The 24,118-nt window shown below is 36.3% G+C and overlaps 1 protein-coding gene across 3 annotated transcripts in view; it reads left to right on the forward strand.

Annotated features, from left to right (window-relative positions):
* The window catches only part of LOC140136005 (protein MTSS 2-like), a 127,994-nt gene that overhangs the window by 91,093 nt on the left and 12,783 nt on the right, over nucleotides 1–24,118 (forward strand). Inside the window, exons 5-9 of one of the 3 annotated variants that reach the window (XM_072157711.1) lie at nucleotides 2,267–2,358; nucleotides 9,406–9,480; nucleotides 12,071–12,121; nucleotides 14,285–14,442; nucleotides 16,271–16,426. In XM_072157711.1, coding sequence (XP_072013812.1) covers nucleotides 2,267–2,358; nucleotides 9,406–9,480; nucleotides 12,071–12,121; nucleotides 14,285–14,442; nucleotides 16,271–16,426 — 532 coding nt within the window. Of the gene's footprint in view, nucleotides 1–2,266; nucleotides 2,359–9,405; nucleotides 9,481–12,070; nucleotides 12,122–13,069; nucleotides 13,121–14,284; nucleotides 14,443–16,270; nucleotides 16,427–24,118 lie in introns of all 3 variants that reach the window. The other 2 variants (XM_072157712.1, XM_072157713.1) reach the window with 2 other exon arrangements.

A 24,118-nucleotide genomic window follows, 5' to 3' on the forward strand; every position in this document is an offset into this window, starting at 1 on the left:
TGTTGTGGATCCTAGTTTATAGCCAATCAAGATTGAAATCATTGACCCTTGACACAGTCATCTCAAAACAAGGTTCTACCCTCAAAGTGCATGTCGTGTATATACGCCTTTCAAACACATGCTTTAATTACTTCATGCACGCTTTGCAAAAACCCTACTTTTTGCAGATCTATGCATTTGTAGGGAGAACTTCGTTTTGACAGCAAGACGGCGAATTTGTGCAAAGGGTTAAGTGCATGGATAGTGGTTTCTTGACCGAAAAGCTACTACTTCATGCTACTGTGTAATGTCTTCTCCCAGATGGTGGAATTATTGGACCTTGCTTTTGTGCGAATGTATCCTGTATCAAACTGATCGGTACTCATCAGTTGAAAAAAAATAAAAATAAAGCACACCTTCCTAATGTTATTAGGTTCATCTCAATCGTCAATTAAAATTGTTTGGTGGGAATTCATACTATCTAATCCATTTGTTGGTAAAATACCTTGTTACTGTTTCATGCTGCTACATGTACCCTGAACTTCATCAGAAACTGTAACAAGCTACGCAACCAAAAAATGGATATGATAGTGTGAATTCCATCAAACATCTTCCTAATGCAATATTGAACAACCAAAATTTATTGTAATAAGACTTTTCATCACATTAAGATAAAGGGAACAACCAAAACTTGTTGTAATAAGACTTTTCATCACATTAAGATAAAGGGAATTGGATTTGATTTTGCCTAAAAGAAATTTATGCAAAAGGGTCACCCGTCAATAGCGAATTGTGATCTGCCCTGGGCACAGAACTTGTTTTATACTATCTTTCATGGTTGCTGAATAGTGTTCCTTTCAGCGTCTTAAATAATGTATTATTCTAGATGATATTATCAAGATAGGCATGCATCTCTTGTTGAGGTGGTGTATAGCACAGGTAATAGTCTGCTAGCTTCCGTCAACCCACATTTTGTGTGTGGGATGCAACCAAAACATTCGACTAAGAATGCTATAGCTGCTGTTCTTGCTTTGCGGTAGTGCGTTTGTCAGCGGTGCAGAGAACATAGTGGCACAGATTATACATACCATTTTTCAACCTGATGTGGCAGTGATATCAGTGCGCATTTCATTGGGTGCAGGTTCAAATCGCTAGGATTCGCTGAAACTGATGTCGTACACATGTGCGCGTTGAAAGACGCTGCAGAGATGTGCGAGAGAAACAGCTGTCTTGATGTGTTGACGTCACTGCCACATTAGGGTGGAAAATGGTATAGTGGTACAGGGTTCAAATCATGTTATCAAGGTGGTAGGTTCAAACCCTAGTAGTGCAGCAATTGTATTGTGCACTTAGCATGGCCTGTCACCCTTCATTGCCTCTCTCTAACGTGAATTAATGGGTATCGGTATATGTAGTCGCCGTCATAGTGAATACGTCACACCTTACTTAATGGTTCACTGTTGGGTTGCACACCTGTTAGCAACCATTGACTTTGCGTTGTGATCATTTTGATCATAGTTCTGAACACGGATAGCGTGAACCAGTTGACCTGGTTATGATCAATTTTGATGTACAAAGGGTCAGTGGGCGGTACATAGATAGCCTCGGATCTTATACAGCAGAGGTGTCCGGTCCCAATGCTTCAAAAGAGAGATGGTCACTCAAGCCTGTAAAATATATTAGGCTTAATTAAACCTCTGGTGCACATGGCAGCTTTTATATATCTTTGCAGTTACATCAATGTCGACTTCAAATGATAAAATTTCAGCGCAACTCAAGCAAATCCCAGAGAACATTACCTGACATTTTCATTCTCATCAAAAATACATGTAATTCAGTTGAGCATGTGCTTCCAACGCTCGTTTCAAGTAACCGTGTCTTTTCGATTTCATCTGCCTAATATGTGTATGGATGATCCATGGTGATCCGTCTGAATAATTCTGTGTCTCAAGTGGGTCTGATTCGCTCAAATTTAAAAGGTTCGGTATCCTGTTTTTTTGTGTACAATGAATTTTGTTCGTGTCTTGAAATAAGAATGAATATTATTCTTATTCACGCATCAATTTGTGATATTGGGAAAATAACTTTTGAATAAAACTTGGTGCAAAAGTCTTGCTTAACAAACTCTCATGGAGAGCATGGTGTAATGGTTGAGTGCATGAGGTCCTGTGTTCAGTTCCCAACTGTAACTACCATAATTATTGGCTGTAATAAACACCAGGCTGTAATGAAAACCGTGAACATTAATTATTATTTCTTTCATTTGTCTGTCTGTATGTATGTGCAGCTCAATCATGGAGTGCCTCGTGATTCCGCTTCAGGAGCGCATGGAAGACTGGAGGAAGATCACTGCCCAACTGGACAAGGAACATGCAAAAGGTTTGTAACACAATACACTGTGAGCCATTATGGCCTCAATTCCAAAGGGCACAGGTCAATAACTGAATAACCTCTATATCATAGCTCAAAAGTTGACCTCAAGTCATGGAGTGTGAATTTTTGTACCCAACATATTCAAAGGTCATTTTGTGCATGTGCAAACATATTGGGGTTAGAGAACTGTGTCCCGATAGGTGAGCATATTTGATTGCTTTCAGTGTTCTCCAAAATGGTCTCATTGCCAGTGTCACAGTTCATTAACCTCAATGTGATTGTTGTAGCTCAAACATTGACCTCAAGTTAGAGAGTATGAGTTTTTGTACCCAACAGCCATGTATAAATATTTTGGGGTTAAGGAACCGATGTTGCAGCAAGCTCTGAACAGCCTACTGAAAGGAACATAAAGATGTAGGAAGAGAGACATGGAGCTCTGAAGACCAACAGGAGATCATACACATCAAGACCTCAATACTAATTACTATGTGGGAGTGTAAAATTGCAACCAACAGTCTACTGAAACAATGACAACAGAAAGAAGACAAAAACAGGAAAGGACAACAATATTTTTACGCAGCAAGAGAGAGAATATATTATACACATAGGTTTGACTTCGTACTCTCCATTTCTTTTGCTCTGTTCATAATAATTTATTCTCCTTGAATAAATGATATTTCAACACCTCTGAGTACATTTTCAGGTGGGAGGAAAAATAAATTTCCGGCGAATACAGACATTTGATCCTCTTTTATTTCATCCCTATTTGCTGTGTTGAAATATTCAGACAAGAATGGAATATTTTTATATTTTTTATTTTAACTCTTTTGCGGTGTTTAAATATTCTGATGAAAATGAAGTGGAATATCAAAATATTAGATACTTTTACATCTTGACTACCTCTGGCCAATTTTTGCTGATGCAAATTGCGTGGGAATGCTGAACTAAATTTTGTCCTTGTGATTCTCACAAAGTATTAAATATAGCTTGACAAAGCTTAATATTATCATGTGAATCATATCTCATGCTATTGAGAAGGATCTGTCACCTCCCAGTGACTATGCATAACAGACAAACCATTGGGCTATTCCATTTAAAATCCACACTACCCCTGTGGAAGATTTTGGAAATATCTTCCTCAGAGGGAGTATGTTTTTCAAATGTAATTGGTCAAGGTTAATCATGTTGAAACCCACACTCCCCCTGTATTATGGCTTTACCTATATCTTCCACAACTGGAGTGAGTATTTCAAATAGAAGTTACCCAATTGTCTATTCTATTCAAAACTTGTACTCCCACTGTGGAAAACATTAGCTAAATCTTCCACAGGGGTAGTGTGGATTGTAAATGGAATTGCCCATTTAATGTCTTCACAAATAATCATTTATTGGTTGACAAATCATGCAAATTGGGGAACCAAGGGAATTATGATAAACATTTAGGAATAAATGTGAAGGAAGGTTCAAACTAATCAAAACATTGCGGAAGTTTAGTCAGTACAAATGTGAATGAGAGTGACATGTTTGTTGACCTCCCTCCCCACACTCAAAAACTGTACTTAAATGTGCTACACTAGAAGAAGGCTCAGAGTCATTCGGTTTATATAGTCCTTTTTTGCTTCTTCGAGAGCCTGACAGCAATACTTTGTCAGAGTTGTTTTGTGCGTGTACAGACGAACCGCCTGTGATCGAGCTTGTAAACACGCCAGTTCTTTAAGTCATTGTATGCAATTTAATACTACGTGCATTGGAGCATGCACTGACGTCACTCTGTCGAGGAAGCGAAATGGACTATAGGACTCACAAGTTCTTGTACACAAGGTCCCTAGTTCAAGCCCTAGTGGCCCCCATTTGCATGGAGTTTGGACCAAGGAAAAGTAGGAATGAAACTGGTAATAATTATATGGATTAAAATCAAAATTTGGTCAGTTGGTGCATGGATGGTGTTGAAAATTAAACCATGCAGGCTTGTTGTTGATCCTTTCCAGGTGATTTTAAACCACAAATATTGAGATTTTGTAAACTCATAGCAGTCCTGTAGTACTAGGGGTAGTGCTCCATGATTTAGGGTTGGGTTGTTCTCCAGGAGCACTACTTAGTATGTGTAAATGGTATCTAAAAGTCCATTGTAAAGATAATGCACACATATACCTTACTATGCTGATGTTAGTCTTTAGTAACCAGCCATGTTTGCTGCTACAAAGATGATATTCTGATTTTAAACAGATGTGAACCCGTGGCTTAACATTAACACACAGTGTACCTTAGTCCTTAACGTCCTTAGTTCACTACCTTTGAATCTGTATTTTGTTGATTAAACATGCAAAATCATTTAAAGCACTACATAGGATAATCTACAAAAACACTGCATCTTGGTATCTATTATGATTCATCCAATGGAGGCCAATGATTCTTAGAAATTTATATGTCCTTCTTCCAGGGTCTCTCTGCATCATTAACCCCCAAAAAGGATTGATTGTTATTCTGTTATATTTTGACTAGGACATTGCACACAAACATGGCCTGGTACAATAATATTTTGTGTTCATATTTTAGCCTTCTTCAAATAATGAAACATTGACATAATCACTTCAAGCTACTTCATGCTGAATGCTGGTATAAACAGGTGTAGGGTCACAAAATTGGACCAATTAGGTAGACCCCAGTAACCACAAATTATGGAAACCATCTAAATTGGAAATTGTTACAAGATCCTGCTGACTCAAATCATAGGGCAAAATTCATTGACCTTATGACCCCCTAGTTTAATCCATATCATTTTGCACTGTGGACTCTAAATATCATCCCCATATTCCAAAAGCATTAGGTTGTGTGTGAGGGTAACCTGTTCAGATCATTGGACTCGGCATTGGTGATTGAGGTAGGAAAGCTTAGAGAGGTTGGAACCAGAGATGAGAAGATATCTTACACTTCCCACAATGCATTTCTACCCTGTACTGATTTGCTATTCAGTACAATATGGGTCAATAGTGACAAAAATACCAATAATTAAAGTTTGATGTATACTCCACTTTGCGAGAATTAATTTGCAGCTTCGCGCGAAGGCATTCATGTATACTTCATCAAAATATCGCTGAGTATCGCGAAGAATTGCGGCCCGCCCTGTGCTTTCTTATAGAAACTTCGCTGGCTTCCCCCCCCCCCCCCAAAAGGTGAACCAAATCCAACTCGCCGCGAAGCAAAGAAGCCTGCTCCGCGAAGGAAGCGGAAGTCGTAAAATTTCAGCTCAAATTTCTTCGCGGTTGCGAAGTGGAGTATACATTGGACTTAACAGCTCATCCAGATCTTGCAACTGATGTTTCTCTTCACTATCGACTCATGTTGCGCAGAATAGCAAATCAGTACAGGGAAGAAATGCATTGTGGGAAGTGTAAAATATCTTGGCTGGGTTGGAGCAGAGTGTTTAGATCATGATGAAGAGCTGTTGTCTTCACATGCCTTGTTAAATTTGATATAAGAGATGTAGGTATTATTCCTATGGGAAACCAGGCAATTAATACTTGTCATGTTTAAAGATAATGCTTGTCATTATCTACTAACAAATTTGCAGCATCAGTTTATTTGCAATAAATCCCAAAGTTTTCCAGGATGCAAAACCGTTCCTTTATTTCAGACAGTAAAATGTCACATCTCACCATTCCCAGGTCTGCATGATCATGCTACTTGTCTTGAACCACTATCAAAATGATCGCAGCACAAACTGAATGTCATAGAAGTGGTGAATTCCAGGAGTTTCATTACCACCACTTTGATGGAGCAAAGTCAAGTTGTTCAAAAACTTAGTAGAGAAGCCAGATATGATATCTAAACATTCAAACTCCTCAAGTGTCCAGTGAAAGAATTCTGTCTCCCAATTTCTGGAGAATACTATTTCCTTCTTTCCTTCTCCCAGCATAATATCTCACTTCTTTTATAAGTCAAGCTGTAATGTAATACTGGGATGTAAAACAAGGTAGCTGGGATATGGTATCACTGAAGAGTTTGATTTAAGTGCCTTGACATGATTTCAGTAGTGTTTTTTGTGTCAGGTGCATGGGGATGAATTATGGGTTGGAATAGAAAAATAGGGAATTGTGTCAAATATGTCTTCACACAATCTTAAATCACAGAATTGCAAGGGAATTTTGATTCTACATGTACCCTGCATGAATTATGGGTTGGAATAGAAAAAATAGGGAATTGTGTCAAATATGTCTTCACACAATCTTAAATCACAGAATTGCAAGGGAATTTTGATTCTACATGTACCCTGCACTGTGTCAAAGTAAAATGTAACAGTTCTGTAGAATGGGATTGAAAATTGTCTGAGTAGACAAAGTGGTAAATTGATATCTTGAATGTGTGGGTACAATCACTGTCAATGGAAGATGAAAGTGTATTCTTGCAACTTACAACCATAGAACCACATCTAACTGTCCGTTTTCTTTTAATAACCATGTACAAAGTACCAGCATTTGAGCCGTACGTCCTTCCCGTAGGTACCGTACAGGTTTGCAGTCCTTGCGACTTGCGTAGTATTGTATTTCAACTAAGTGTGCATAGTATTGTATTTCAACTTAGTATAAAATATGGGGTGTAACAGTAACATAGGGTTATTAAATATAAAAATTGTGGGGATGTCCACAATATGTCAGTTAGAATATGAGTACACAACGTTCACACTTCCATAGCAGTACACATCCATGATTTGTATTGAAAACATGCATATAGGTGAGGACGTGGGAGGAATGAGCATTATATAATAGTATACAAATATTGACTGCTATGAGGGGCATGGTTAAAATTTTAGGCCCAAGGTGATCTCAAAACCATGACTATGCCCGAGGCGAGCGAGGCATAGTCATGGTTTTGAGATCACCGTGGCCTATAATTTAACCATGCCCCAATAAAAAGCAGTCAATATTTGTTTTATATTCCAAATCTTAAGATTCTTGTCATCTGTTTGGTTAAAAGCATCGATTTTGGGAAGAGAAATTAATAGTTTCAATGCGAACGGCACACAGATTACAATCTGCGCTTTCTGCGTAATTATAGCGCGTGAAAACATTAACGCGTGCGTAATATCATTTACGCTGGAAAAAAAGCGCAGTTTGATCGTGACGCACGTGACCGGTCCATAGTTCATTTCCATGGACCGGTCCATAGTTCATTTTGCGGGCATAGTTAATTCAATGACGGCACTTCCAACCAATCAGATGACAGGAATCTTTATATGAGGTATATAATTGTTGTTTCTGTTTTACGTAGGCTGCAGGCAGTCTTTCAGTTAAGTAATAGGTATAACCGTATAATACATGTCAATCTAATTTGGGCAGACCTGTCAGTTGGGAGATCTACTGCTAATCTTGTTACCGGTAACTAACACAACAAAATAACGTCAGCTCACCACACCAGAAAAAGTATCCAACAAAATTGCAAGTGCATTTTAACGTAATTGACTAAGTGCATTTGGGAAGCATCTGGCTTCAAACCCAATTCATGGGATATAAAAGCTACAAATGACCTGTAGCTACGGAGAAGGCGGGCATGAAAAGAGCACTTCTGCCTAACAATATTGTGGTTGGCAATGTGACTGGTGGATACAATAGAGCGTGGATTGTGTAAGGGAATGCAAGGTGACGTCTAACCCATGGTACGAAAAGCACATTTCTAAGTGATGTTGATATCTCTGTTCAACTTTACCATCCACATGAGCTAAAACTGTCAACAAAATGGCTATGCTGGTGGATATCTATGCAATTTTGGAACAAGTTTTCTTCATTTCTGAAACTAAAGTTGCAAATATTATTGAGTTTGCTGTATGTTGACCAGGGACCATATCTGTGACATGATCAAATGGAATGTTGGCAATTTTCAATTATAATTTTTTACATCATTTTCTGGCATGGCTGTTTTTGCCAGTATCTCAAAAACAATATTATTAACATCTATCTAACTCATTCCCTTGATTATGTCACATTTGTAGATTCATTTTATGGTCCCTGGTTCGACACAACTTGTAGCAAAATACAATTGGAAGTCACTCCTGTTTCCAGGATGTATAGCCCCAGTGATGGAGAGATGCACAGCCTGACACTATCATCATCTCATCATCAAATACCTCCAATATCTTTTGTTGTGTGATGATGAAGATGATACATTGGATAGCACCATAGATGACAATGATCTGCAGGAGGTGTGTTCAGAAGATCATAGAATTCTCGAGGATTGGCGTACTTGAAAATTGTGATTCCTAAGTCAATCCCCGACTGCATGTCTACAGGATTCCATTGAAGACTGCGATGCCTGATGACGTCAGCTTTAGAAATATAACCAGTAGCTTACTGTGACATATCTTGTGGTGTGCTTTATCAGGGACTGTCTTTTGGAATTTGCAGGAGAGCATTAAATAGCTCTTCTGGAGCCCTAGGAGAGCTGTTTGTAGCATTTACAATAGAATGTAAGAAGAGAATGGTCAATGAAGGAGAGCTAAAATCACTCTGTTATATCAGATTTAAGGAGAGTAGTAGAGAGCGATTGCTCTCGCTCTCCACAAAAGGCAGTCCCTGCTGAATTGAATCGTATTAAATGTAATAAACTCAGCACTTGAGAATCGCGAAATGAATCGTTCACACAGCAGTAGCACTTGAGGATGACTCGGGGAAATGGCAAAATCCGCTCAATATCTTGAGTTTAAATTTGGGGACAACTTAGGGATTTGACTTCTCAAGTCAGTTCACACGGTGGATTTCCCCAATTTTTTGCTCAAGAACCAAATTGCTAAGCAAAAATCCCTCCGTGTGAACATGCCTGTGTGAGATAGATGGATTAATTCCTTTCATTTTAATGTTTTCCTTGCCTTGACATGATATAACTGTAATAGAGATGACTCCATAAAGATGGAGGCCCTTGTGAGGAAAAAAGAAAATAAAAAATTAATGTTTTTTCCCCAGGGTTTATTGTATCATATTCTCAGCCACTTTTTTGTTGCAAATGCTTTATGATATGTTATTTAATCGGTTTTCCCTTTCTTTCTTCAATTTCTTTTTTCAGAATACAAGAAAGCAAGACAAGAAATAAAGAAGAAGTCATCGGATACAATGAGACTACAAAAGAAAGCCAGAAAAGGTATAATTGGTTTGTGTGTACTAGTACAATTTATGAGATTTTTTTTCTCTCTCCAAGTTTTAATTTTGGTGGGTCCATTCATCAATATCATTGTCTTAGTTTATTTGATCCTTCCTCCAAGGGATATTGTTCCTTTGGGCTATTCCAGATGAAATTCATACAATTACAGCCCCTGTGGAAGAGATGACCTTAGTCTTCCAGTCCCTATCTTCCACACAAGGAGTGTGAATTTCAAAAGGGGTTACCTGAATGGGTGATTCCATTTGAAATCTACACCCCCTGTGTCGGGAGATTAAGGTAATGTCTTCCATAGAGGGTGTGTGGATTTCAACCAGAATAGCACATTCATTTGGGTGCCATCTTGGTAGCAAATACTGTCAGGGAAAGTGCGCATTTTTGTGAAACAGTAGTTTTTCACGCTCTACACAATACCGTAAAAATAAAAAGGCATGAATATGTTCTTTAAATACTATGATCAGCCTATTACGAGCTGATCAGAGTATGCAAGTATAGGTCTATTTAAGAAAACTAAAAATCGGTGTATCCTTCATGTAAGAGAGCACCAAACAAATCCTAACTCTAATCCTAACCCTAACCTTTATCCTAACCCTTACCCTAACTCTAACCCTATACCCTAACCCTAACCTAATTCTAATCCTATTAGTATTTTGTGCTCTCTTACACTAAGGATAAACCTAAAAATCACAAAAGAAGCAAATTCAAAATTGGTAAAACATGAAAAAATTACCTGCATGAAAATGACCACTTTCACAGTATTGGGGCAAGTTGATATTCCGGAACTATTCAGGATACTTACAATACTGTACAGCCTCTTTTATCCGGGCCATGATGAGACCACCCAGCACTGGTCGGATAAGTGAAAAATCTGGATAAGTGAATTACATGTAATTCTGCATTGAATGTCTGAAGTGCTGAATTTTGTTTGCTAAAATTTTGTTTGGGACAACAAAAAGGTTACTCATACGGCATAAGGGCTATTCCAGGTGAAAGCCCCTGTGGAAGATTTTGGAGATATCTTCCACAGAGGGAGTATGTTTTTCAAATGTAATTGGTCAGGGTTATTAATCATTTTGAAACCTCATACTACCTCTGTATTATGGCTTTAACTCTTCCACAACTGGAGTAGGTATTTCAAATAGAAATTACCCAATTGTGTATTCTATTTGAAACTAATACTCCCTCTGTGAAAGACTTTAGCTAAATCTTCCACAGAGGGAGTGTGGATTTTAAATGGAATGGCCCAATGACACCAATGTCGTTATAAATGCTTTTAAAGTAAAGTAAAGGTCCGTTCATGCTATGCCGCAATTGATTTGTGGTGCGATGCGTTGCCACACTGCATGGTACTGCAAAATACTGTGGTATCGCAATAAAGTTAAACACATTTTAACATGGAAATGTGTTGAGTTGCAGCAAAAAAGTAATTGATATATCGACAATGCATCGCAAAGCAATTGCAACGTAGTATGAATGGGTCTTAAGGTATCAAAGCATTAAAACAGATTTTCCTATGAAGATCACACATAAAAGAAGTCTCGATAAATGAGGTTGGACTGTACATGTACAGTAATTCCAGAGTATCATTGTAAACAGATTTGATCATAAAACCATTCCCAAATTTTTATTTAATTTTACATCATCCTATATAACTTGTAAGGGACATGTTGTTTTGGGTACGTTTCATTTTATCGATTTATTTTAATATGATTATTATTTTAGTTTACTCAAACTTTAATATAGACATGCAAAATGTCAGAAAAGTTGAGTTTATCCTTGTAAATCTGCACAGAATTTGATGTATGGCTTACAATAGGGGATTATGATGCGCTTTTGTTAATAATCCGTTTGCTGGAAGGATACTTATGATGTCTCCATTATAAATGCCTTCTGATGCAAAACAAAAAAACAAAAAACAATTGTCATCCTTGTCTGAAAATTATAAACAAATTAAAAATAAATATACATTCCATGACATGCATGTCTGGATGTGTTTTGACATAAGACTGAAATTAGTTTGGTTATAAGAATAGCAATTAAATCATAGTTTAGTTTGGTTATAACAATAGAAATTAAGTCATAGTTATGACATAGAAATTACATATTTAAAAGCACCAAGCCAATCAAATCCAATTTTGATTGTATTTTTTGTGGCCAAAATGTACGCAATTGTATTGATTTTCAGCCCGTTTGGGGGTATTTTAGCTCCATTCCCCCCTGTTTTTCAGGATTTTCTACTAATCACAGGATATTTCACAAGCTTTGAATCATGCCCTGTTGTATATTTAAGTGCCATAGTTGTTGGGACTGTTAAATCTTTCATATTTAAAAGTAGAACTTCATTCCTTTGTGAATTAAAATTTTATAAAACCATAAATACAAAATCCCTTATGTTAACATACCCCTGTAACATAAGATCGTATCTCATAATAAAATTATTCTTATTCTGTATGTCTCTTCTGTTCAGTTCTCTCCCACCCTCCGTTACTCTGAACCTTAATTTTATATTACATTAATTCTGCTATTTCTATCAATTCTTTTTACTCTCCTTTGTTTAACGCTCACCAATCAGGGAAAACTAGTACAGATGATATTCCTGTCCGATTTTCTAAACCACATAAAAGTATGCAACAGAATGCGTTGAATCAGTGTGCCTTATTAGTGGCTTGTTTTTGTAAGTCATTTGTAAAGTGATAATTAGTTGTGTCCTTGTATGTTTACTAGTTTCATACCAAGTTGTAAAGTTAACTTTCATACACTCATGATTAGAACCACATAACCCCAATCAGAAAACGTGTGGGAAATATACGCGGAGTGTATAAAACTTGTCTTATCGCACACCACATACTACGAGCAGTGCTTTCGAACATGTTCACATCGCATATGATTGACTTTTGTCATATTTTTCTACATTTTCAGTGAATATTTGTTATTTTTTAAAATAGCTAAAATTGCAAGATTTTTCTCTCTTGTATGAAATAGGTTAAAACTGTGTATTACTTGTACTTTGAGAAATTGTGCAAAATAATGCGTTTGCGCCAAGTGTTGATGCTTCTAATTCACTCCCCCTTCAGGGCTCGTTTATTAGATTCAATAACATCTCAGGGTGCGTGCATTACTTTGTCTAATTTCACTCTCAACAAGTAATCTATAGAAACTGAAGTTAGTGGAGTTAGGGATCTTCCCTGATAGAAAGAAGTAGTAATCCAATTGTGTTCATCTGTTCAGTCTTTCCAAGTTCAGGAAATGATATTTTGTGTTGTGCCTTGTTTGTGTTGTTGTGCTATAGAGCAGCATCTGTGATAATGCTTCATCTTCAAATTGTGAGAAGAAAACGCGCTTCAATTTGTGTTAATTTGTAACGCACGCTTAAGGAAAGCCAAAGTAGAATTTTAGAATTTAATTGCATTGGAGAAAATGGGTCAAACTGAGTAGAGGCATTAGTACTTCTTATCTTTTTATTTTTGGACATAAATGACAAATAAACACCTTAAAACTTAAAAGTATGATTAAAAAAGAGCAAACTTAACATAATCAGTGACGACACCATTTGTTGGAATTCTTATTTCAGTTAATAATTTATTTGGAGAACCACCGGCTAAGAGACTTAAAAAGCTTTCACGTAAGATGACAATAAGTTCAAATCAATATCATAAAATTTTGGGTATAGAAGATAACAGTGGTGCGTAAAAGTTTCACAGGCTGTTCCAGTTGAAATCCATACACCCCCCTATGGAAGACATAACCTTAATCTCCCACACAGGGAGTGTGAATTTGAGTTGGAGTTACCCAGTTAGGTAACCCTCATTTGAAATTCACACTCCTTGTGTGGAAAGATTAGGGTCATATCTTCTGTAGCGGGTGTAAGGATTTCAATTGGAATAGCCCAGCAAGGTTGCCGTAATGCTTTTATGTTAGGTAGCACTGCAGGTTACCCAAAGATATTGTATATGTGTTTTGTTTTTGTGTTTGTATGTATGTCTTTTGGGTTGCTTGTTTTAATATAGATAATACCTGTGTGCGTACTATAAAATTTGGTGTGGGGACTCCTCTTATCATTCTTTTGCAACTAATTAATAATAGTTTTTGTGTTTTAATTTCTCATTTCATCAAAATCTGCATCCAAAAATCATTAGTCTTTTACTTGTTTTATGTACTAGGAGTAAATGGTCATTGTTTCATCATGTTGTATGTAATAACGTTTCAAATGTTTCCATTTGTGGGGGCTGGGCATGTATGTGAACAATGGAATTCTTGTTAAAAACCGTAAAACAAGTTATGCGGAGTTTTCAACATGACTTTGGAATAATAAGCGACTTAATTATATTCAGCGTATAAATTTGTGGATGGGAATTGCTCTAATGCTTTGCTGTGAATATATATTTAAATCACTGCTCTTTAAAACCGGACACTTAAAAGAAAATAACACCCAAGTTCACGTACCTCACATACTTTCACGAATATGATACAATTTTCAGGATTGATGTGTTAAGGAACACTGGGAAAATACACAGCACATTAATATGATTGCACCAGCCTTGGAGATTCAGATTGAAATTATTATTAATTGGCGATCACATACAAACCCCCTTTTATGCCCATACAGCAGAGAGGATGCACTGTCTATCCATGCCTGGAGGGCACCTGTGACAGTCTCCTATTCAACTCGGCTATATACATTGCATGCTATCAACACACACCGTTATTATCGGCCGTCTCATATAACGCTGCTTTTTTTCTTCTCTTTCTCGTATTGCTTTTTTTCCCCTCGTTTCACACCTGCCAGGTAAAACGGACGTGCAGTATCGTCTGGACAGCGCCATGCAGGACGTCAACGACATGTACATTTTGCTGGAAGAGGCGGAGAAGAATGCGGTGCGCAATAGTCTGATTGAGGAAAGAAGTCGGTTTTGTATGCTGGCGCAGTTCTTGAAGCCAGTTGTGGTAAGAGGTTTTCAAACGCACATGTACCCCCTCCCCAGCACAAACCCCTACAGGTATTCTCTACCCAAAGTTGGCCCTGTTCTTAACTGTTGAGCGTGGACATGTTTTTCCTGATTTGACCACCTAACAGGGACATTGGGAGCTTGTATGTTTTATGCAAGTAATACAGAGGATTCTGCCCCAAGTCGCTTTGAAAGAGAGATAGGCACTCCGTCCTATATGCACAGGCCCAAACTTTTACTTTAATGCAAGTAAGCTGAAAAGGCATTTGAGTGTGCATCCCCTAATGATGATATAAAAATCAGTCCCCAATAGATATGTTAAATGTCATAAAATATTGCGTAAGAGAACCAAGGACGGTCCATATGCGAATGTGACACAAACTGGTCCATGGGGGCCAAAGGCGGCAAGTTTGAAATTAAGATAAAAGCAAAAATATGGAGTATAAAACAATAAAATACATAAAGAAATAGATGTCACAAATCTTCATAACTTTAGAACCAAGTAAGTTAGACGTTTGGTGTTTTCAGTATATGATAGCCTAATGTATGTAGAAGGTAATGATTATAGTAACTATATAAACTTTCAAAAATGCCTCCTTTGGCCCCTATATGAACAAAATTCCAAATAATGCCTGCCTCAAAACATTAATCAGAGTATTCAAATTCTATGCGAAAATAAACACATAAAAAAAGTTCTAACCAATAGTACTACCATTAAATTATGTATATAGGGAGATACATCATTCAGAATTAATGAAAATCTGATCTTTCATACTATGTCATGCACCCAAAGGCTGGAAGAATATTGGTAAGCGATACTCTAGGCACCATATAATTGTCACTTTTTATGAAATATCTTGAAAATGATTGGAATGTAATAGATATTGGTGACAGGTGCTGCCAGGAGTCGCATCACAACATTCAAACTATGACATTTATGACATTTGCTGGAAACCCAAAATGAGTATGTGAGCTTTTGGAGAAAAGTGGAAAGTAATAAGCAGAATCTCCCAAATTCTTAAAAAATGCAGGTGCACCATGTGAAATTTGGGATGAATATTTGGCTTTTTATTTTGTATATCATTAAGTCTGCATTGTGATTTGGTTAGATGAACAATTTTGCTTTATATTCCAACATTTAATATGAATGAATCTCCCACATGCGGATTTTTCGAAAAAATCTTCAAAAGCAGGTGGCTGTCCTTGGATCTCTTTCAAATTTAAAGCAAGTCCTGATTAATCTAAACTGCACACAAAAAGTATCCGAACACTTAAAACAAAATCCATTTACCTAAATTGAAAAATAAAGTAGTAAATAGATATTTTGTTATAAATGCATATTTTGATACCTCATTCGGTATGATATGATTTTCTTTTCCTGACTTGTATCAATTCAAATAAAAAAGAAAGCTTTTCAAAAGTGACAGAAATTTGCATTGACTTTTCCCTCGAATCACGCAGATATTGAACACAGCGGAGTGAGCATTCATCTATTGGGCTTTATTGAGCCCATAACAAAAGGTAGCAGAAATCACCTTGAAGGAGGAAATATCTAAAGTTGTCACTTTTGAAACTTGACCATTTGTCATTCCAATGAGTATAGCTTAGTGGAATAAAATAGCATTGTGCCAAATAAGGTATCAAAGTACGCAGAACAAAATTCTCCATCTATTGATACTTTATTGTGCAATTTATTTTAGTGTTTTTAAGATATTGCTTTTGTTATAAGTGTTCGAATACTTTTTGTGTACAGTATCTTGCATCAATTTTACTTCAATTTTCTGACCTGTTATTTTGAATATGGATTTTTATTTTAAACATGACAGGAGGAAGAAGTCTCAATGCTGTCCGAAGTGACCCAACTACAAAGCGTTCTAGAAGAGCTGACCGTTAAGAGCAAAGACCCCTACGTGCTACCACCAGCCAGCGAGCAGGTCATTATGGACATCAAGGGAACGGATGGCAGTAAATGGAGTTTTCCGGTAAGCCCGCAAAGCAACTCTGCCAGCGACAGGAAATGAGACGAGAGTGGCACTATTTGTCATTCAATTTGTGCTATGTAAACTGTTTGCTATGATCAAACGTAATGATCGTATGTTTAGGAAAATGGATTTTGAAGCATTGTCGCAAACTGACAACGTGATTAAGTCAGGAAAAATCTTTGACGATCAGAAAAAATACGTAGATTGTATAGTTTGTTTTTATTTTGTCCATTAGTGTTCCGTCGCTTGAAACCATATGTAACAAAAGACTTGTTAGCAACAATTGCATTTATTGTTTACAGGGGTACAAGCATTACCATATCTCCGGGTTTATAAATCAAATTTGGAGGGGTTTTCGTTTGTTTGTTTTGGTGGTAGTATATATATTTTTTTTTTTCATCAAAATGTTTAATGGGAGTGAGATGGGAGGACCATATTTTCCCAGATTTAGACATTTAACTAAACATCTGCAGTGTACTTATTAATATTTATACATTGACCTTATAGGAAATGAGTCAAGGAAGCCAATAGCTGCATTTATATTTCCATAGGTCTTGCCGTTTTTGAGTTAAGGCCAATAATTGGTGTTTTCCCCCTCCCAAGGGAAATCATGCACATAGGCTTTAAATGACACCCTCATTTTATCAAGCCTTGGGATCTCCTTCAGAACCCACACCATTCCTCTTGTCTCTTGTGTGTCAGCTTTATTTGTCTCCATATTTTAGTGTAGAATCTTCTCCTCTGACCTGCCTTAAGGAAATATGAAACTATTTTGCTTAAAGAGGGATCCAGTTGACCAGGCAAACTTTCAAGGGCACCCAATTAAGTAGGCTTAAAATATAATCAAGTCAATGTTCACCTCTATACAACCAAACTTTGCAAAGCTCCCAACTTAATGTGTTTTCCAGATATTTGAAGCGGCCTTTAAGACTGTACAATGTACATTGGTTGACTGAGCCTTTACAGTTTGGAAACCTGCCTGACATGGATATGACACACTCTGGGAATAACATGGCTCTGTATGTCACTTAATTTCAAAAATATCCACTGGGTAAAACATTTTATTGAGCATGAAATCAAATAAATTTGACATGGACACAGTAATATAAGTACATTCATTTATGAAACAGCAGTATGACAAGTTGCCCCATGATTTTTCATGTACTTCAGGTGATTGATCATGTACTTTTAATTCAGAAGGTCTTGTAGTTCTTGAGATTTGGGTAAAGTATTAAAGAAAAATGTTTGGGCACTTTTTTGGCCTTAACTTAAGAACCACATGACTTTCAGATTTGCAAACTGGGATGTTTGAAATCATCAACAGATCTGTGGTAGTATGCATAATTTTCTTAGAATTATGTCAAAAAATTATTGCCAAAAGGATTTTGTAATGAGTATGACTTTAGACCTATTTTCCACCATGGAAAATCGAACAGCTAATGGGGAAATAACTTAATATTTATTTGTAAAAACATGATAAAATTTATCTCCAGAATTACAGGAAATCAATGAAGTCATGCTAAATTCAGTTCCAGTTACTTCAACAACTTTCCATTAGCAAGGAAAAGCAACTGTTTAGAATTCTGGTCTATATAAAGACAGATGAAAATCAATTTTAAACAAAGTCAATTAAATTTCCCCTATAGAATATTTAGAAACAATAAAAACAGTAACTCCATTTATAGCCTATAAAATTCAGACTCGTTTCCGGAACTGGGAGCAATGCAGCTTGGCACAGGATGTTTGGAATGTTTTCGAGTTAAAAGGTTTTAGTTTTGATTAATTTTAAAGAAATTCATGAAATTGGAACAAAAATGAAAATAGATCAGGTCTGGAGGCTATTTCATGATGGTGTGTAATGTGTGCACATTTAGGCTATTCTAATTGAAATCCATACTCCCTCTATGTAAGACATAACCTTAATCTCTCACACAGGGAGTGTGAATTTCAAGTGGAGTCGTGTAGTCAAATTTGAAATCCACACTCCCTGTGTGGAAGATTAAGGCAATGTCTTCCATATGGGGTGGGGTGTATGGATTTCAACCCCAACAGCCCAATGAGATACTAAAATAAGATTCGCCAGTAAACTGTCATTTTCCGACATGAAGGTTTATATATAACTACAATAAGTCAATGACACTAGCTTGTATTAGGTGATTGCATTGAGCAATGCTTGAGACTTGAAATAGCAGCATAAACATACCATCGACGGTGAAAGCAAAGAAATATCAGCTGTAATTCTGTTGGGATGGAAGGAGACAAGCATTTAAATTAAACAAGTGTTGACTTTTAAAGCAGCATAATATTTGAAGCTATTTGTAGGGATGCCCACTCTCAATACAGTTTCCACTAGAACGATTTTTCATTTACTGTGTGCGTGCACTCACACACGTATTGTCTATGGAGAAACTGATCGATACAAGAAATCCCAGGCATGTTAAATGGCGTACATACTTGTTTTGATCCAAATGTAGGCCTATATCAGGGTGTTTCAAGAAATTCCTGATTCCACCAGAAAACATTCACCAAACTTTTTCCTGTTTGGTCAGTAAATAGAGAGGACCTTCCTGCATGAAGAGATCAACTTTTTTAATGAAAAATTTAATGAGATGAGAACTACAACAGGTTGAAGTGACACCATTCCGTGCATCAGGTGTTCAAACGCAATTATCTCCAAATTTGGAGTGAATCAGACAAGCAAACTTACATACTCATAAAATTTAACTATTTATGAAGACAAAATGTGTAGGATGTTAAGAAATTTAAGAATGTTTAAGCCTACATGCCCATCTCAAATCATGCACTTCCCGTGCACTTCTTACTACCATGTCCATTTCATAGGGAGTATAAAAACCGGGGACCATCATGGCTTCCATGCACACAGTGTATTGCTCAATGTAGTAAAGATAAACTTTGAGTTGGAGCAAATTTCTCAAAATTGGCAGTGATTAATGTTACCAAACTTATGCCATGATGAAATATAATAATTTTTGAAGATAAAATGTGCTGACCGTAAAAGATTGAACAATGTTTAAGACTACCGTCATTCATTTGAAATAATGCACTTATTGTTCATCTCCTCTATGGAGATATTTTCCATGGCGGCCATCTATGATCATGCTTGCGGTTTCACCAAACAAACCATGGGTTTTGAGGTCTATATTTTTTGTTGTATGTCAACAAAATCGATTAAATTTTCAGGATGATCTAATTTTCATGTTGTTATAAGCAAATATAATGTTCCAGATAACGCTAGTTAATAAATACATTAAGAAAAAGTACCTTAAAATTGCACTTTTGTTAGTAATCCTTTTGGACTTTAACTTTTAAAATGTTCTAGCAGCCCTATATAAAACCGTAACACTCAAAAGGCCATATCTCTGGAATGAAACGTCCGATTAAGATTATTTAAACGCCAAAATGTTTCTTTCATCAATTCCCAGCCAATAAGTTAGGTCTGAATCAATTTAAAAGTACTTCAATTTTTAGTGGACATGCCTACTATTTGGTTGTACATATGATATTAAACACTGCAACTTCAAATTATGCCATCCTCACACTTACACTCCTCCCACACACACACATCCTTACGTGTAGCCATCAACAAACAAAGACGAAAAGACATGATCATGTTCTCAATTTCCAACCAGGGACATCCACATTTGACTTTTTACTGGATCCAAGTGTGGACTTGCCTTATATTGGCAAAGTCTCTGCAGTCTCAGTCTCAGTGGTGTAGCCAGGGGAGCAGGGGGAAAATTTCCCCCCACAGAAAATTGTCAGGGATAAAATGGGGATGGCAAAGAGTAAAGGGTCATTAAATTGATTGAAAATGGGACAAACAAATTGACAAAAGGGGATGAAAATTTGGCTTTGCTCCTCCACAGTAAAAAGCCAGCTATGCCCCTGGCTATATAATAGCGTTTTATGTCCACTGTTATACAGAGATTTCCCATGGAGTGTCCTTGTGTGCCAATGTAATACAGACACACCCCTACCAAATGGTCATGTTTTCGCCCAATTACAGCAATATGTTTTCAGAGATAGATTGAGAGTCAAAAGAAATAGTTTGTGTTCATAGAACTATGACAGTGACATCAGCAGAAATTGAGCAAAGTTCATGCAATGATGAGACATGGGCGTGATTCACTGAATAGATCTGATGCTTTGATTACAAGTGATTTTAAATCCACTGTAAATCTGCAAGTCCCATCCCTAAGACGACTGACGTATACATGTTATTCTTTGTGAAATCTTGTCTCGCTCATGTAATTCAGCACTTGCTCACCGTTCCAATTCTTATTACCTGCGTGGAAAACAAAAACAGTCGGGTTTGATATGTACGATTGAGACTGACATCGAATACATTGCCATAAGCTTAACATGCTCATACATGAAACATGTTTTACTCTTGGGTGAGAAGTTGCTGCAGAGAAAATCTAAAGCTGCTGGTGTTAAAATTATGTAGCCAGATGAGGACTAAACTTCTACCCTGTACGGTTAACATAATAGTTCTAATCCAAAAGAACACAATTTCTGAAGGGGGTGAGAAAACGGTAAACATCAACTTGTAATTGGAAAGTTTGGTAAACTCTGATGTGATATCATTTCCAACTCCCTTCCAACTGAAAACTGAATAATTGGAATGTGTGCAATTTTGTTGATCAAGCTGCAATCGGACATTGATCAATATCTTCATCAAAATCACTCACCACCTTCCTTAATGCACATATACAAAGATATATTTCCTGTATATTTGTTTTGAAAGATATTTCATATTCCACTTTGAAATGCAATGAATCATGTTGTTTGGAAAACCAAGCACTGAATTTCAAAATGTGTTATAATGTGCATTACTCATTTAGGAAGTTGAATATTTGTGTCTTTATATTCTTGGTGTCCATGTTATATTATTGCGAGGTGTTAAAAATAAAACCAGCTCAAAAAATAATGACCTCTGCAGCCATGTCAATAAACAGAAGGTTGACACCCTGGGAGGTTTAAAACTGCAGGGAGGATTCCCAGGAGTGTCAAACAACAAATCACCAGGCATAAATGACAAGGAGTGACAGTTTGATTGAAACATTTCGTCGTCTGCATCACATAATGTTGTATCTCATAAGGCTGCCTTATGCAATTTTTATTATCATTGTTGCATTTCATATTGTTATTTTATATTTCGGAATGCTTTCTTTTATGAATGGACATGAGATATTGTGATAATATCTCAAAATTAATAAAGCTAATATTACAGTGTCTCTCATAACAATCAGATAATAATAATATAAAAATATCACACAAGGCAGCCTTTTGAGATATGACAGTATGACAATTGGATTCCTGCTCATCACTTACATAAAAAAAAATTTTCTGGCAATGTTTGTTCACAATTTGCCATTATCAGAAATTTGAAGAAAAACATTGTTTGCCATATCATGACTATTCTCTTCAGGTTTGCATGCTGTAGATTAATATCTTTAATAACAAGATTAAATTTCCATGTTATATTTTCCCTTTTTAATTCATATTGATTTTCTGATCATTAATTAATTGGTTGCATGCTGAAGCTTTAATTGACTCAATTTCTAGAAATCATCATGTTAGGGATTGTGCAATATTAATTATGAGCCCTGGGAAGGGGGAAAGTTTTTTGCTAGCCAAAAGAAGGGACAAGCAATTTTAGCACACATTTATAGCGGACATGAAATGGGTAAAGTCTTTTGAATTTGGCAGGTTTTACCCATATTGAATACTGCCCTCCTATTGTGTACGCCATACATGCTAATGGGACACTCCAAAAACAGTTTGGAAATGTTATGATATGCAAAATTTCCTGCTCGCCATGCTTGCATTATATATCTAGAGATTGTAGACCATCTAAGGTTTGCAAATTGATTCTCAAAAATTTGGTATGTGCAATAAGGATTTTTTTGTTTTCTTTTGGGGATGCAATATTTTGCACATCATTTGAGGGCTCATGATTTATTGAACAACTTCTTATAATTATTAATAATCATAAACTTGCTATATACCTTAGTGTGAACCAGTTTTTGACAATGATTAAAAAGTAAGCAATGCCAAACTTTAAGGAATTTAAAATCTGCAGGATTTCGCTGCTGTTCAAAATACTTGTGAATAATTGGAATGTGTGCAATTTTGTTGATCAAGCTGCAATCGGACATTGATCAATATCTTCATCAAAATCACTCACCACCTTCCTTAATGCACATATACAAAGATATATTTCCTGTATATTTGTTTTGAAAGATATTTCATATTCCACTTTGAAATGCAATGAATCATGTTGTTTGGAAAACCAAGCACTGAATTTCAAAATGTGTTATAATGTGCATTACTCATTTAGGAAGTTGAATATTTGTGTCTTTATATTCTTGGTGTCCATGTTATATTATTGCGAGGTGTTAAAAATAAAACCAGCTCAAAAAATAATGACCTCTGCAGCCATGTCAATAAACAGAAGGTTGACACCCTGGGAGGTTTAAAACTGCAGGGAGGATTCCCAGGAGTGTCAAACAACAAATCACCAGGCATAAATGACAAGGAGTGACAGTTTGATTGAAACATTTCATCGCCTGCATCACATAATGTTGTATCTCATAAGGCTGCCTTATGCAATTTTTATTATCATTGTTGCATTTCATATTGTTATTTTATATTTCGAATGCTTTCTTTTATGAATGGACATGAGATATTGTGATAATATCTCAAAATTAATAAAGCTAATATTACAGTGTCTCTCATAACAATCAGATAATAATAATATAAAAATATCACACAAGGCAGCCTTTTGAGATATGACAGTATGACAATTGGATTCCTGCTCATCACTTACATAAAAAAAAAATTTTCTGCCAATGTTTGTTCACAATTTGCCATTATCAGAAATTTGAAGAAAAACATTGTTTGCCATATCATGACTATTCTCTTCAGGTTTGCATGCTGTAGATTAATATCTTTAATAACAAGATTAAATTTCCATGTTATATTTTCCCTTTTTAATTCATATTGATTTTCTGATCATTAATTAATTGGTTGCATGCTGAAGCTTTAATTGACTCAATTTCTAGAAATCATCATGTTAGGGATTGTGCAATATTAATTATGAGCCCTGGGAAGGGGGAAAGTTTTTTTTTGCTAGCCAAAAGAAGGGACAAGCAATTTTTAGCACACATTTATAGCGGACATGAAATGGGTAAAGTCTTTTGAATTTGGCAGGTTTTACCCATATTGAATACTGCCCTCCTATTGTGTACGCCATACATGCTAATGGGACACTCCAAAAACAGTTTGGAAATGTTATGATATGCAAAATTTCCTGCTCGCCATGCTTGCATTATATATCTAGAGATTGTAGACCATCTAAGGTTTGCAAATTGATTCTCAAAAATTTGGTATGTGCAATAAGGATTTTTTGGCAAGCTGATGGGGATGCAATATTTTGCACATCATTTGAGGGCTCATGATTTATTGAACAACTTCTTATAATTATTAATAATCATAAACTTGCTATATACCTTAGTGTGAACCAGTTTTTGACAATGATTAAAAAGTAAGCAATGCCAAACTTTAAGGAATTTAAAATCTGCAGGATTTCGCTGCTGTTCAAAATACTTGTGAATTGAAAATTATTGTTTGAAACATAAGATCTCATAGGACTATGGTTTCATTCAT

This window comes from Amphiura filiformis, chromosome 16 (assembly GCF_039555335.1).
Source record: "Amphiura filiformis chromosome 16, Afil_fr2py, whole genome shotgun sequence".
Taxonomy (NCBI): domain Eukaryota; kingdom Metazoa; phylum Echinodermata; class Ophiuroidea; order Amphilepidida; family Amphiuridae; genus Amphiura; species Amphiura filiformis.